We start from the raw sequence: 17,038 nt of genomic DNA on the forward strand, positions 1-17,038 counted from the left end.
AGCCAAACACAACCCAGTAAACTTCCATAATGAACCATGACCAGATGGGTACCCCAAATTAGGGTTTTGCCTAACCAAGGAGTCTTCAATGATGGGAGCAATGAATAAGCATCAAGAGTTACCTCCACTTAGGGTTGGATCGTCGAGCCACCTTTAGCTGCAAAGAAATCCCATTTTCCACTAGGTGCGAGCACAAAACTAGGAATCCAAGATACCTGTCCTCTTGTATTGGACCCTAGTTATGCAGATGATATGAAGACACATACGCGACTAGGGTTAGTAACCTAGATGAACCTTGTGAAGGGTAGGGTGAATTTTGGGGTATGACAATAGCACGTCATAAACTCATAATTAGAACTGGTTGTTAAAGCTACACAATAACAAACCATTAGAGTATCAAAATTATTCTCCCACAAATACTGCAATGTTATCATCAAAGCTCAAAGGTATAGATGCATAACTAAATCTTGTTCTAACATTTTCAACTCACTAATTACAAATACAAAACAAATTTATGAGTTACTAGAAAACCAAATGGGGTGAATAAATGATTTCTTTGGCACACCCCAGATACCCTCTCGACCAACTCCTCAAATATTCAATGTGGGGCAGGCATAAACGCTTGAAAATGGGTTGGTCTAGGCGAATGTAAGCCAAAATCAGGGGTTTCGCCATGTCCGGTCCCAAATATGGAAGAAGTGGAATATGTGGCTCAAGCCAACCCTAGACCCCTGATGGTTCATAAGGACCAGGATGCGGAGCAAGTCTTTTGAAATATTTAGCAGAACAATTTTGTGGGGCATAATAACAAAACAAGCATAGTCGAACAAATCTTAGCCCAAAGTGGCCTCAATGTGGATCTTCACAGACCTAACTTCATTTCTACTTTGTCAGATATGCTCGTCAACAGAGTTGCCCAAGGGTTGGAAAGTACCCAAGTTCACTAAGTTCGTTGGAGACATAAGTGAGTCGATGGTCGAACATGTCACCGGGTACCAAACTGAAGTGGTGACATATCAAACAATGAGAATTCGAAGATAATGTATTTCCCAAATTCTCTTGCAAAAAATGCCTTCACCTAATTTACCACATTACCTTCATACTTTGTCCAAACACGGAGTCAGTTAGAGAGGTTGTTCCATGAACAATTTTACATGGGCCAGTCGAAAATAAGTCTGAAAAAGTTGGCTAGTGTTAGGCGAAAAATCCTTGAGTCCATTGACGATTACCTTAACATGTTTCAACTTCTTAAAGCAAGGTACTTTACGCAATCCCCCGAACACAAAATGGTCGAAATGGCTATTGGGGGCCTAGACTACTCAATCAGGAAGAAGTTAGACACTTAATATCTTAGGGATATGGCACAACTGACAGATAAGGTTCACCAAGTCGAATGCTTGAAAGCTGAAAAATCTAGAACGAATAAGTACCAGAAAAATGAGAAAGTCATTTACATTACAACAGACGATTATTTATCCGATAGAGGCGACAAGTATCTCGAAGAGAGCGAGGTAAACATGACCGAGTTGAACCTAGGGACTCCCTATGTTTGTAAATTGTTGAAGCCTTCGAACGGGAAGAATCTCGTGGAGCCCAAAAAGAACGAAAGTTTTGTCGCTAAAACTTATACCTTTGACATAATAAAATGTGACGAAATATTTGATTTGTTAGTTACATATGGACAGGTCGTAGTGCTTAAAGGTTTAAAAACACCCCCTCTAGAATAGAGGAAACAAAGAGGTTTTTGTAAGTACCATAATTTTTTGGGTCATAAAATGTCTCAATGTGTTCTTTTTAGGGATTTGGTTCATAAAGCGTTGAATGAAGACATGCTCTAGTTTGGCGAGAAGCTAGTGTCAGCAATAAAGGTGGACTTCGACCCTATACATACAGAAGATGCTCACTATGCTGATCCCCTGGAGATTATGATGGTCGAAGCTATTGAGGGATTCAATATGGACGTTGATCAGGGCTAGAAAACCTCTACTATTGCTTATTCTGAGACGCAGACAGTCTACCCCCACGTTGATGAGGGGTTGATTGACTTTTTGGAGCGTCGACTCAAAAATAACAATATGCCCAAGGTGCACTATTGTGTTTGAAGAAGAAGCAACAAAGAAGCTAGAGGGTACAAGGAGGTACGACCCCAGGAGGGGAAGATGAAGAAGTCAAGCTAATAGGTTTACCTTGAACAATTGTAGTGACCCTCGTAGAAATGAAGAATACAAGAGAAAGTTTAGACAGCCTCGCCATAGGACATTTCGTCCACCAGCAAATGTGCTTGAGAGCAAATGGGTCAAACCCCTTAATCAGAAAGGGGAACAACAACCAAAGTGGAAAGACTTTGACCCTGAGGTGGGGGTCCAAAACCAAGGCAACCATAAAGTCCATAAGGGAATGTCTAACATTCCCCCAACTTATAAGGGTAACAACCCAATGACGCATACCCAATGGATGCATCATCAGAGGAAGAAGAAGGCCGAAAAGAGGCCTTTGCTAACACAAACCAAGCCTCCGAGGCAAATCGCTCCTCAACTGTGTCAAAGTCTCAGAAGAAGCCTTACCCAAAAGAACCAGTCAAGAAGGGTACAAGGGAGAACAACAAAAGTTCGTCCATGAAGGCAGCATAACACACTAAGGATGGTTACATGCCTAGGGCGAAAAAACCTGAGTACTACCCCAGTCAGACGAGGAGGTGTCGAATTATACTCCCCAGCCTGAGGAGGAATCACCCCAATACACACCTTAGTTGGAAGACAAAGAGCTGAAGTACACACCACAATTTGATGACGAGATGGTCGATGATAACTTCGACGATGAGTCTGAAGATGATTTGAAGATTAATTGCGGCATAGTGTCAATTTTTCCTGCGAAATATGACTGAGTCTCATAAGTTTCTGAAAATAAGGACGGTTATATGCAGGACAAGGCGGCTAACCAGAAGCCTCTTTGTTTCTACGACATGAACAACAACATCATGTTATCTCTGAAAAACCTAACCCATGGATGATGTATCATTTGAAACCACTGTTCATCAGGGCCAAGGTGGATGGTATGACCATTAACAAAGTGTTTGTCGATGGAGGTACAACAATCAACCTGATGTTGCACTGTTTATTTAAGAAGGTGGGGAAGATCGATGAGGATCTTCACCCCCACAACATGGTTATGTCCAATTATGAGGGTGATGTCATCCACATCCTGGGTGTAATTCAAATGGACTTATCAATTCACTCGACTTCAAGGCCGACTATATTCATGGTGATAACATCCAACGCAAATTACAACTTACTCCTCAGTCATGAATGGATCCATGGCATAGGTGCGGTGTCATCGACCTATGTTGCTAGACATCCAAAATTCAGTGGAAACTCTACTAAATTTGAATGAAGGAAGAGTAAGATGTATACTCACATCATAGGTTGTGATGACGAGCTATGGGATATCTTGGAAGATGGAATTGACATTCAACTCAATGTTGGAATGATGTCTGACAGGAAATCTCCCACACCTGCTTAGAAGAAGATCTACAGAAAACACCATAGAGTATAAGGCATATTGGTTGATGTTCTATCTCATTCTGTGTATATCAAAATCATTGATAAATCCACTGCTTAAGCCATCTTTAAATCCCTATGTGATACCTATGATGGGAATCAACAGGTTGATGATCCCATTATTTTTCTTCAGAATCTTTTCTTTCCCTTATTTCTATCTTTTTGTTGATAACAAAAGAGGGAGAGATAAAAATTATTTAAGCACATGAATCTGATGATCACTTTATGCTTAATTTCTAAAGATGAATGCTATTATGTTAAAGGAATTTAATTAATCTAGATAAGACTTAGGGTGAGCTTACAAACCTCACACTTTGGACTATCAGACTCCGGGGGAGCTTACAAACCTCACACTTTGGACTATCAGACTCCGGGGGAGCTTACAAACCTCGAGGGGCTGTATAGGTTAATTAAATCAACAACCATTGTTCTTAAATACTATTATTTGTCATCATAAAAAAGGGGGAGATTGTGGGAACAAAACTAGTTGATACCATATCCCTTACATTTTGATGATAACAAAGTATTTAAAGAACAATTGGATATTCTAACATTTATTCAAATATGCAGGCTTATATCATTAAGAACATATGAAGAAATGCTTAGGAATTTGAATCTGAAGATCAGACTCTGGCTCTGAAGATCACTTTTGAAGACTCTGCCTCTGATAGAGATCCAGACTCTTAAGAAGTCAACTCTGAAGAAAGTCAACCTCTGGTGACCCATACTCTAAAGCTTCAGAAGCCAAGAAGTGGACTTTGATGTGGCCAACCTCTAAAGAGTAAAGTCTGAAGGAAGTCAACATCTAAAGTATAAGCTCTTTAGCCAATGCAACTCTGGCAGACTCAAAACCTTTTTTATCACGTGAAGACTTAAGGAAATATCTATCTCTTGGGTGTTTGAGTTTAAATGGATCATTCCTCTCGCAGAAAGGTGTTTTCTTGATGTGTCTAATAAAGTATAAAGGTTAACCAACCTTTTGGTGAAAGTCTCTAATGTCTCTTTTCTCTCTTATATATTTAAGGAGCGAAAGGGCTGAAGAAGAATATTACAAAGCTTTAATACAACACACTGCTATAGACTTTATTCATTGACATTTAAAGAGAAGTCACTCTATTAAATTTATAAAACTTGGAACATCTTAACTTTGTGTATATTTTAGAAGTTCTTAAGTTTTAGAGTCTTTCCAAGTTGTATTATGTATGCACCTCTGATTATATATCAAGTGTAGTTTTTTACCCAAATCTCTTAATAGTTTGTTATAGAGTCAAAAGTCTCTTGCTTTAGTGCTTGAGAAATTGATGTCTTTAGCTTGTGTGCCAGAGCAAGAAATTCTCAGACTTGTGTGTTTGAGCAAGGAAGTCTCAAAGTTTTGTGTTTGAGCAAGGAAGTCTTATACTTGTGCATGTAAGCAAAAAAGTCTCTTGCTTATGTGTTTGAGTAGTCGTAATCAGTTTGGTTATAGCGGAAATCCCTTTGAAGTACAAGGAGACTGGACTACTCTCAAGTTGTAAGAGGAACCGGGATAAACTGCTCGTGTTCTTGCCTTTTCTTTACTTGATTATGTACTTAAATATTTCGCTGTTGTCAACTTTGATCATCCAAATTAGATTTTGGTTTACAATCTAATAAGGTCTTTCAGAAATCAAATTAGTTTTCTAAGTCAAACTTTGAACTTAGTGTTCAGACTCTGATAAAGAAACATCAGAAGCAAAAGCAGAAAAATGCTCAAGTAGAAAACGTCAGAAAAATCCTCAAGTAGAAAAAGTCAACACAATTCAACTCCACTTCTTGTGTTTTTCTCACCTTCAAAATTAAGAAGGAAGGAATCGAACTCAAGTTCAATACCCTATAATGGAACAAATCTTTGTCACTTAAACCATTTAATTTATTGTAATTTTCTTTGAAAAGTATATAACTATATATAATTTTAAGCATACCTTTTCAAATTTGAGGCCTATTTTAAGGTAAAAAAAGATGAGGCCTAAGACCCTTGTCTCACTGGACTTGGGTTTGGGTCGACCCTGTATGGGGATACAAATAACGTTTCCAATATTTTTACCTGAAATGATCTTTTCTTTAATCACATGGTTGTCAAGCCAAATAATTCTCAACCTAGTACCATTGCATAGTCCTTCAAATTGATCCAAATTTCTTAACAACATTATAGTTATTTCCATCTTCAATTTAAATGAGTGGTTTGACAAGCCTGAAGTTTTCAAACAACTCAAGAATTCTTGTGTCAATTGCTTGAAAGCATCATTGTCATTAGTTTCATATATATATATATATATATATATATATATATATATATATATATATATATATATATATATATATATATATATATATATATATATATATATATATATATATATATATATATATATATATATATATATATATATATATATATATATATATATATATATATATATATATATATATATATATATATATATATATATATATATATACTTTGAAGGAAATAAGATTTGTGTAGTTTTAAAGGAGATTTAGATAAGTTCTTCTACAATCTCCTTAGTAGGATCTACAAATTCTATTATTAATAACTCTTTATAAATACTAATATCAACATATCCATCATTTGGCTAGACATTTTTCCATCACATGTGTAAAATTCATTCTAAGAAAAGATGAATATCTTTTGAATTAGTTGAATTGAGCCACTCTGCGATCACATTTTTTTAGAGTGAGAACCTTGCAATGATCTCAGATACATGAAATATTTATTTTGCATGTAGGGGCGTCTAAACGAACCGTGACCCACCGAAGCGTGGAGGACGGCCCGTTTTGCCACCCTTAAGTTGCATGCACAAAATCAAACTTATTACCTTTGACTATAAAAAGTAAAATATTTCTGAAATTATCACCAAAAATTATAACTTTTCCTTCAAATATTTTCTTAGATACAATATTGTCATTACTCATAATGTGTTACAAAAGCCACATCTCATATTATGATTTATAAAAATAAATTATGATCTATATGTGTCGCACATCAAAAAAAGAATACGACCTCACGACACACGATCCCACGCTCGCGAAATGAACTAACAGAGTCATTGCCGAACTTTATTTATTCCCCAAAAAGGGAAAGAAAAAATATTGATAAAAACCCCTAAAAGAATGACAGTGATATGGTTGTCAAAACCAAATTGGGTTCGGAGTCGATTACGCAAGGGGAATGTATTAACGCCCCTCACGTCTATTGTACTAAACGAGAACTATTTAGTTAGTTTATGCTTAAGTGTTGGATTAAAAAACATTTGGCTTTCTCGAGGTATTAAAAGTTTGAAAAGAAAATGAAAATGATCGCAAAAAGGTTTTTTATTAATGTGTCTGACAAGATTACGGGTCTTGCTCCTACGTATCTTCGGGTGCGATGGAGAACTCAAGACTACGTAGTTTTGGGTAGAAAATGTTTGTTTGTTGGTCTATTTTAACGAAAGATATTTTGTCACAATTGACGGAAAACATTGCTTACCCAAAACGGTTTAGAGGACTGGGCGTTTGTATCATATTGAACGAATTTCTATATATCAACATTCACGGGAAAACGTCACTTATCTAAACTCACATTTGTGGATGAAACGTTATTTTGCACCGTCTTGAGATAAAATATCTTTCGTTTATGAAAAAATGTTTTTGAAGACCGCACGACGGCGAGAAAAAAGAGTTTGACATGTTGGATGTCTTTTGGGGTTGGAAGACGAGGATTTATGACTTGCAAGCTCTTACAACCTGGGTATAATACTCGGGACTATGACTAAACCTTACATCCAATTAGTATTTTTCTTCCTATTTTGTTATGAAAAAGGTCAAAGTTATTTTAAGTTAGTCATTTTGGATTTGCTTAAGAAAAGATCTTGACGTTGGATCAAACATTTATTAGTGTTGCAAAGTGAATTATGAAATGGTTGATGGTTTTGAAATAATTTATGGTTTTGAAATAATTTTTAATCGATGGTGAAAATGGTTTGACATTTCATTTTGGAAGGTGATAAATTATAATGCAAAGGTGCGAATTGGATCGCGAGGGGTGTGAAATCAAGCTAGTGATGTGAACTCTAGCACAAGGCGTAATTCAACGCCACAAGTAAATCGAATCGAATATATATATATATACAAAGCATTCAACTAGATAAGGGACATGCAAAATATTTACAGCACATATACATCATAATGGAATCGAAAAGAGTAAAGTAAAAATGAACACGCACAGATTAAAATCATGACGCAAAGACACAAACAATGTCGCTTACGTGAAGACGTGCAAAGTTACCACAAGAAATTCATATTCAATTTAAATGTAACAGTGTTAGACCATTGTTAACATAAATCAAATTGCAAATTACTAACGCGTAAGCGGTCTTAGCAAATAAAATCGAGAAGCAACAAGATAATAAAAATCAATGAAAGTATTAGTTGCAAATTGAAAACACGAATTGGTAAGAAGCACAAGTGTAGATTGTCACTATGCTAAACTATTGGACGCACATACAAGATCGAAACGCAACAACAATCACTCAAAGTCGCACGTAAACCAATAAAAATCAGCCATTAACTTGCTACGCTCAACACAATCATCACAAGATGGATCGAAACCGTGCGAAAAACCAACTAAAAAAATGAAAACATAAAGAAAGTGAAACTTAATGCGCAAAGACAAATTGTAACATAACTTAGAATTAACATGACGAATTATAACGTAATGCAACCAAACTTGTGCGAAATGAAATGCAATGAAATGTCAAACCCAAGAAAAAAGGAAACCAACAGTGTTGCTAACATAAAAATGCGATCATCACAACTGAATCGAATCGGAACAAATGTCATGCATGACACACATATATGCAAATAGTGTATTGACACAAATTCGACTCGATTTCATCATAACCAAAAGCATAAATAAAATAGCAGCAACCCACACATATTATTCATTTATAAATCAAAGCTTAAAAAATCGAAATGAAAAACAGAAGCAGACCCACAAACTATTTACAAAAGTACAACATATTTACATCATATATGAGATGTGGTGGTTAATGGGCCTAAAATACATAACAAGAACGCACCACTCAGTCTAAATTCATTTTATAATAATAACATAAAATAAATCATAAAATAGATTAAAAATAAAATAAATAATATAAAATATTAAAAGTAAAAAACAAGTTTGAATTTTTTTAAACAAAACCATCTCCATTGCTTGGAAAAAGAAAACCTTAAAGTCAACACCAAAACACTTTCCCCCTCAACAAATATGTGAACACAACAAAGCAACCTGATACGAAAATTTATCGTGGGAAAGGAAAAAATGAATCGGCGGTAAGTGAGAGGGTAGTTGTCACGATTTTGTATTCGTGATCGTAGGTGTCACGGTGGGGGTTTCAGTGGTTGAACGGTTGTCGTGGTTGCAATAGTGTTAATGGTGGAGGCTACGGTTCTTGTTGTTTCATTATGGTGGCGGAAATGGCGTAGGGTGATGATGCTGTCAGGTTTGATTAAAGGTGGAGGAAGAAAATGATGAGTTGATGGTTTGTGTCACTGATAATGGAGGTTTTCAATGGTAAGTGTGTTTCCACCGGCGGTGAAGGGTGGAAAATGAAGAAGGAAGGCGACGTGAGAGAGTGTGAAACAAGGTGCTACACGACGGCGAGAGATGTGGAGGTAAAGAGGTGTTTATGTGGGTCGTGAGTTGGATAGAATAGAGGAAATAATTGATTATTTTTAAGAAGATTGGTGGTCGATGGACTCAAGGTGGAAAAAGGAGGGTGTGGGTGGTAGTGGGTTGATGTTGCCGTCAGTGATGGAAGGACATATATGAATGAGTCACGAAGGAAGTAGTTGTAAAGAAGGCGACTGGAATTGTAGAAGAAGAATAAAATAATAGTGGAAATGGAAGAAAAAAAAAGAGAGGAATGAGATAATCTGTGCAAGAAGAGAGGAAAACGAAATAAAAAAGAAAACAATTTTTTCTTGCTTTTTTATGAGATTTTTCAAAAAGAGAGAAAGATGATCCCTTCCTTTCCTTTTGAAAATAAAATGTGAGAGATTTTTTATTCAATGAGACGCCGTGTAACTTTCAATTGGTGGTCATTCCATCTCATTGCACAACATTAAATATATGTATGCAATACTTGAATTTTCTAATTTAATACACTTCCAATATTGCTCTTTGATGCTATTTTAGTAATAAAAGAAATAAAACTTGTTAAAACTAAATAAAATCAAATACTTAAAAATAATTATAATAAAATCGAAATAAATTATAATTAATCCTATTTAACTATTTCGAATATTTTGACAAAATAAATAAAATAATTCAAAAATGAATAAAAATCGAACTTAAAAATACTCGAAAAATTAAAATGAACGCGTTAAAATGATTCACAAGAAATAAACTTTTGAAAAATAGACCGATTTTGATTAAATTTTAAAGTAAAAAATATCCAATTAAAAAGTCTTAAACGGATCAAATGCGAATAACGAAATAAAAAAAAAAAAGGACCCGTAAACGTTTTAAAATTATAATAGGCTGATGATATGAAATTCTAGAAAAGTTGTTTTTAATATAATTAATAATTAATAGTGAGTAAATTTTGTTTATTTGTACTAATTAAATAACTTGTTTTTAATGTGCATTTTGTAAAATCCTCCATTTTTTCGGAAAGTATAGTCACGAAAGGAGGCCCAACTCTTTCCATTCGATTCAATTTCGTGGAATCAAAACGGCGTAAAAACCAAATCAAATCGCACCGAACCTTCTGATCCGAGAGAAAACGAGAAAAACTTCGCGATGACTTTCCGACGCGTAACCAAACTGTTCTCATCAATCGCATCGCGCCACCAACAACTCCGAAACCTATCATCAACGCCGTCGTCGCCGGCGGTGTTCGTCGACAAGAGCACTCGCGTGATCTGCCAAGGAATTACTGGAAAGAATGGAACGTTTCACACGGAGCAAGCAATCGAATACGGAACGAATATGGTTGGAGGTGTTACTCCAAAGAAAGGCGGAACCGAACATTTAGGGCTTCCGGTTTTCAACTCCGTTGCGGAAGCGAAAGCTGAGACTAAAGCTAATGCTTCTGTTATTTACGTTCCTCCTCCTTTTGCTGCGGCTGCGATTTTGGAAGCGTTGGAGGCGGAGTTGGATCTTGTTGTTTGTATTACGGAAGGGATTCCTCAGCATGATATGGTAGCTATGTTACTCATTTCTAGATTTATTTACTTATTTATTTGGCAGTGGATTATTTGTTGTTGTTGTTGTAATTGTTATTGTGTGTTGATTGATCTAGTGTTTAAATGGTTAGGGTGCATGTTGCTATGTTGCTCATTTTGAGTTCTTTATTGATTTGGCATTGTGAATTGGTTTTATTTGCTGTTCTTATAATTGTTGTGTGTTGATTCGTCTAGTGTAAGAAAGGGCTAAGGTGACCTAAAGTTCAATTTGTGATATGAAGCACAAACACCTTACTTGACACTGACACCGAGACGCCGATAATAGTTTGAGAAAATGAGTGATTGAATGTAACCGCATGTGGCCGATTATTATAGGGTTTCTTGTTGTTGTTGATGTTGTTGTCGTTGTTGTTATTATTATAGTATAGGTTAATATGTGTTGATTGATCTAGTGAAAGAAAGGGTTAATATGTGTTGGCGCATAGACACCTATAATGATTTGAGAAAATTGAAAGGGATTGAATGCAACTACATACATCTGTGTTATTTTAGTTATGAATTTGTGTAAGACAATGACGTGATGCGTTGGAAATTGGGCATGTGTTTGATTTGAAGTGAGTGTTGGATAGAAATCGGACATGTTTTGTTTCACTTGATTGTATGTGTTGTGATTTTTTTTTGTGAAATGTGTAATGGAATAAAAGTAAAAGTTTTTGTGATTTTTTTTTTTTTTTTTGAGTTTAATGATGGTATAGTGACAATTTAAATAGACATTCAATCATATTTAGTTTGTGAAAGTGTAAAAAAGTTCTATAATGTAATGTTATGGTGTGACAAATCCCGAATTATCATAAGATGACTGTGCAAATTTGTTTGAACTTTCAAATTTCAATGTATATATCTATAAAGACGTACATTTTTTTGGTTCTATAATTTTTGGTTTGGTAATGGTCTGGTTGTCTATTCGTGGAAGACTGGGATTAGATTGCTCATGTTTGATATGGCTTTTGATATAATTGTGCAATTTTTGGTTTGGGTATGTGATGAATGTAATTCACAAGCCAGTTGATGCATCTTTGTAATTCATTTGTGGCTCTCTTCTGTTTGTATCAATCACGTGGCTGAAGTTAAGATTTTTTTTACGCCAGGTACGAGTTAAAGCAGCAATTAACAGACAATCCAAAACTCGTTTGATTGGACCAAACTGCCCTGGTATCATCAAGCCTGGGGAATGTAAAATTGGAATCATGCCGGGTTACATCCACAAACCTGGGCGCATTGGAATTGTTTCCCGTTCTGGCACTTTGACATATGAAGCGGTGAGCACTTGTTTTTGATGTTGGGAAGACTGTTGATTTTGTGTAGTAGTGTATGAGACAGTTTTCTTAAATGGCAGCCATGCCAGAATGGTGTGGTAGATTTTTTGCCTGCTTTTGAAGGAATGCCTTGGTATCAAGGAAAATATTGACACATTCATATTGTACTGGAGTTGGTTTCATCTGTGTTAAGCCACTTTTCTTACACGGATTTGTGGTCAATTTACTGTCATTTTATGCTTAAAAAAATCTCAATTTTCATCGATCTATTTAAATTTATTTGCAGCTTTCAAAATAGAGACAACTTATTAATGTCTTTTATTTAGTAACAGGCTTATCTTGGGAGTTATTACCATTTGAGATTTTATTAAGTTATTTTGATGCATACATTATGATTGTTACCCATGGATAAACCTTGTATTTGTTTGTAAACATTCAGGTTTTCCAAACAACTGCTGTTGGCCTTGGACAATCCACTTGTGTGGGTATAGGAGGAGATCCCTTCAATGGAACAAACTTTGTTGATTGCCTTACAAAGTTCCTAGCGGATCCTCAGACAGAGGGTACTTGATCACTTTTTGTTGTGTCATGTACATATATAATATACTATCGTATTAGTTTATCCACAAACCCATGTCGAGGGCTTCTCTGCATAGTTTCTTTTCCTGATGAATTATTCCTGTAGGAGTTAACGGGATGGTTGGTTCTTATTATTATATCTTTGTGTAATTCAGGTATCGTTCTCATAGGAGAGATAGGAGGAACTGCAGAAGAGGATGCTGCTGCACTGATTAAGGTTCGTCTTGATTTTTAGCTGTGCATTGTCTAACATGTTTCTATGATTATAACTCTGGGGAGGGACTTAAATAGAAAATGGATATAAAACTCTCATCAAACTGAGAAAAGATAGAGGGAAAAAGTTCAGCAAATAAAGAAAATTAATCAGAATAATGCAGGTAGCAACTACTACCTCATCATTCATGTTTCTTTCTTTTTTTCCTCACATCTTCTCAGAGTTCAAATCCTCATATTCCCCTCTCTCTGCCAGCTTCCCATTCTGCTAAGCCCGTCTCTTCTCTTCCTTTAACTGACCCCACCTCTCTTGTCTCCTCCTTTTATAGAATTCAATTCCTCCTAGACCGATCTTAATTCAGCTTAACACCGAATTGTAACTTGCTGTCTTTTATTCTGTTGTGATTTATTTATTTTTTTAATTTAGAATTTAGATTATTTAATCTCGTTTTCACATCTATTCTCCATAAGGCTCATTAGTAGTAATCAGTTGTTGTAGTGTGCCTGTTAACGGTCCCTCCTACTTTAGTCATGGGTTTGGTTATAGGGGGTTACAAGCATGCAAAGGGCTGTTTAATGTGAATGTGATATAAATGTGAATCTTCTTTGGGTGAATGAGAAGTTAAATTTAATTCATTAGGTGTTGTTATCTGGTAAATGGTGATATTTATTTTGTACTGAATCTTTTGTCTATATGGAAGGAATAAACAAACACATGCTATGGTATCGATTTGTCTTTTCAAAAGATTGAGTTTTGAACTGATTTTACGAATTCCTTTGCAGGAAAGTGGGACGGAGAAGCCCATCGTTGCATTTATTGCTGGATTAACTGCTCCCCCTGGCCGTCGTATGGGTCATGCTGGAGGTACATTTTTGTTTTCTTATCCTCGGTTAGAAAATGTCACTTCATTGTGTTGCTGAACTTGTGATAAAAAAAATATTGGCTAGAGTTTTAGCATGGGAAGATTGCAAATAAATCCATGTTTTGAGAGCTTTTATGTAAACAGCCTAGTTGTATGTGATTTTTCCAATTAGAACCCGTCTTGGGAGTTTATTTATAAGTTGTTTTTACAATTGATGAGGATATTGGGGGTAATTTTTGTATAAGCTTTATTCAAGCTGTTTTTATAAGCTATTCAGGGAGTGCACAATTTATGGGCATATTATAAACTATTTTTCAAAGCTCTTCTAAACACTTGTATAGTTATTTACTTTATAAGATAAGTCTAATTCTAAACAAGCTTTTCCATATACCACTCCTTTACTGATGACAATAAAGCAACATCAGCTTTTACATTGGTACTCATATCACTTATATATTTGTTATGCGTCATTATTTTTTCTACAACACTAATTTGCGCAATCTTGATTTGTTTGTGCAGCAATTGTGTCGGGTGGCAAGGGTACTGCCCAAGACAAGATCAGCACTCTTAGGGATGCTGGAGTCACAGTTGTGGAGTCCCCAGCTAAAATCGGAACTGCCATGTTTGAAATTTTCAAGCAGAAGGGACTGGTGCAATAGTTTGAGTTAATTTATTTTCATCAAGTCACTTTGATTTTGATTTGATACATGGTCAAAATACTTGATTCCCATTGATAATAATGGGGTAATTTTTCCTATTTTATTTTTCAAAAATACGAGGAGGCGCCTTAGAATAAAATAATTCAAGATGCTTTTTATATTTCCGGAAAATTGATACATTCCAAATTTGAGTTCAAGCTTTTGGGCGCTGGTTTGTAAACACATGTAGTTAGTTTTCAATGAATTTCCATCAACTTCAGTATGTAGTGTCTGCAAAGTTGTTCAGTTATGTGATCCTAAATGTGTCTATCCTTGATTGATTCTGGCAATATTTTTGTCTGCGTTGGTGATTATGGATATACATGCAGGATAACATATTTTTGTTCACTGTTAACTACATAATGTTTGTGTGGTCAGGAAACACGAAGCCTTAAACTTTAAGGTAATATGCATCGTTTGACCTGACAGAGACTTTATTATAAACCATTTTTCTTAGAATGTCCCAGGGTAACACGTTATGAATAACGCAGTTGCCCGATGTTTTAAAATCAAAATGTGCCTTGAGATAGTTCAATACTTTTCACATAAATGATTACAAAATTTGTTGTAGAATAAATTGTTTTCAAAGATACAAATGTAGAACTAATCTGAAAAAAAAAACACCCCATGACTTTTTTTTTAAATTTAGAAGAGGTTTAGGTTTTTTTCATAGGGGTTGTTGATCACCACACCCTATGTAGTGATTACACGCCTTTTGATGATTCCAAAATGTCATTAGATTTCAAAATTCAGCTCATTCAACAACAAAATGACTTTATAATTGAGACATCTCCTTTAGTTAAAATTTGGTTTGGATATCAATCTCCATATCATATGTTTGGAATAATCCCATTATGATTGAGGTATCACTTTGTTAAAAATTGGTTTGGATTTCAATCTTCATATTATATGTCTCGATTAATTCCATGACAATATTTTGTACTCTTTGCCAATAAGTTATAAGAATTTTGTCATTTCTTAATAAATCTTACATTATGAGTTATTTATAAATCAATCTCACAAATCATACACATATATGTCATTCAATAATAACATCAAAATTGAAGAATTATTGAGTATATATGAGCCTAAATGTCAAATACAAAATGTCATAGTCAATCCAAATATAAATCATATACAAAATATCAAAATATACAAAATAAAATCTCACTAGTACGTATATTTGTTGTCCATGCTCCCCATCTGTTGCGGCTAATGCAATGCATGTCGTGCATCGGCTAAGATGATATGTAGAATGGTCATTTGAGGAATGTCTTTGTCAAACGCGCCCCAAGTTATGACCTTTTTCTCAATAGCCGCAATGCAATGACATATTGGTAACGACATGATCTGCCATTGTCTCCTCCTCCTCTAAGATCTAATGAGTTGGTATCGGAGGATCTCCCTCTGCATTTGGTGTCATGTAAGGATGTGACACTTTATAAAACTATAAGATGTAGCCATATAACATACTCCGTGGACGAGAAGCTTGCACACGACACATTTTTTGACACCAGATGATCAAAGTACGTTAAAAAAAATTTATAAACATTTATGTGGAGTACAATGGTCGGATCAACAACGGTAGGGCCTTTGGGTAATACCCTAGATAAACCTTAACTGCCGCGGGACTCACTCAGGTAGATGGGGGTACATAAGTCAAGACCTACATGTTAGTCATTCAAATTACAATGATATACCTCCAAGACCCGCATCTTACGGTGATCAGCGTACCACATCCAGTTAATATCATCTGGCACGATGCAATCAAGATCAACTCAAAATAGCTCAATCGCTTGATTCTCTCTAAACGAGATGATCGAGCACGCATGTGACAAGACCTCAAAGTAGTCATTCATATATGCCCAGCCGACAAGACATGGAAAATACTAGTAAACCCATGCCTGAAAATAGTTCAGATGAAATATTAATAACATAACTTTGTAGCATAGGTATTATGACGTTAATATTAGTAAAAATGTCAAAAAAATCCTAAAATTGACACTTATTTCCAATCAGTCGTCGAGTCTTCCATATACTACCCTCCTTAGTTTGGAGTAGAGGCACACCAAACAAGAATCCCCCCAGTTATACAGGTGAAATATCTCAAAGTCAATGAAATATCTTAAGTAGATTACGTCGACATATGTCACACTTTTGTTCATAAAAATTGGTGTGTTGACAAAAACCAAGAGGTATGACCTCAATGCACATGCTTAGTGGTATGCATTTCGTGCATCATCACCATCAACCTCCATAACTGCAGTCGGGTGGTGCACATACATATCCCCCCAAAAGAAAACCTAGCATGACATCCTATGGTGTCATTTAACTCCTGTTGAGCTTTTCCCATGTCAACTACTAAATAACTTACCATCATATTTAGTGTTTCAGGTCTGCTGATTATTGAGTAGTTTAATATTTTTCTCTAGATCGAAAGATGTAGAAGACATGAGAAATCATCAAGTGTGATGGACATATCATCAATCAGAAGATGAAATGATGGTGTCTCTATGTGCCATCTCTCCCCAAAAGAAAACAATAAGACATGGTTAATATAACCATAGTCAATTCGACATAAATTCTGCAACTCAGATAACTGC

The 17,038-nt window shown here is 35.5% G+C and overlaps 1 protein-coding gene across 1 annotated transcript; it reads left to right on the forward strand.

Annotated features, from left to right (window-relative positions):
* Positions 1-10,223: 10,223 nt before the first annotated feature.
* Positions 10,224-14,658, forward strand: LOC127132623 (succinate--CoA ligase [ADP-forming] subunit alpha, mitochondrial). The gene is made up of 6 exons (XM_051061589.1): positions 10,224-10,782; positions 11,915-12,085; positions 12,522-12,645; positions 12,817-12,878; positions 13,658-13,739; positions 14,257-14,658. Exons 1-6 carry the CDS (start codon positions 10,381-10,383, stop codon positions 14,394-14,396), a joined length of 981 nt encoding a protein of 326 aa, XP_050917546.1. The 5' UTR covers positions 10,224-10,380; the 3' UTR covers positions 14,397-14,658.
* Positions 14,659-17,038: the final 2,380 nt, after the last annotated feature.

Source organism: Lathyrus oleraceus, chromosome 1, assembly GCF_024323335.1.
Source record: "Lathyrus oleraceus cultivar Zhongwan6 chromosome 1, CAAS_Psat_ZW6_1.0, whole genome shotgun sequence".
Classification (NCBI taxonomy): domain Eukaryota; kingdom Viridiplantae; phylum Streptophyta; class Magnoliopsida; order Fabales; family Fabaceae; genus Lathyrus; species Lathyrus oleraceus.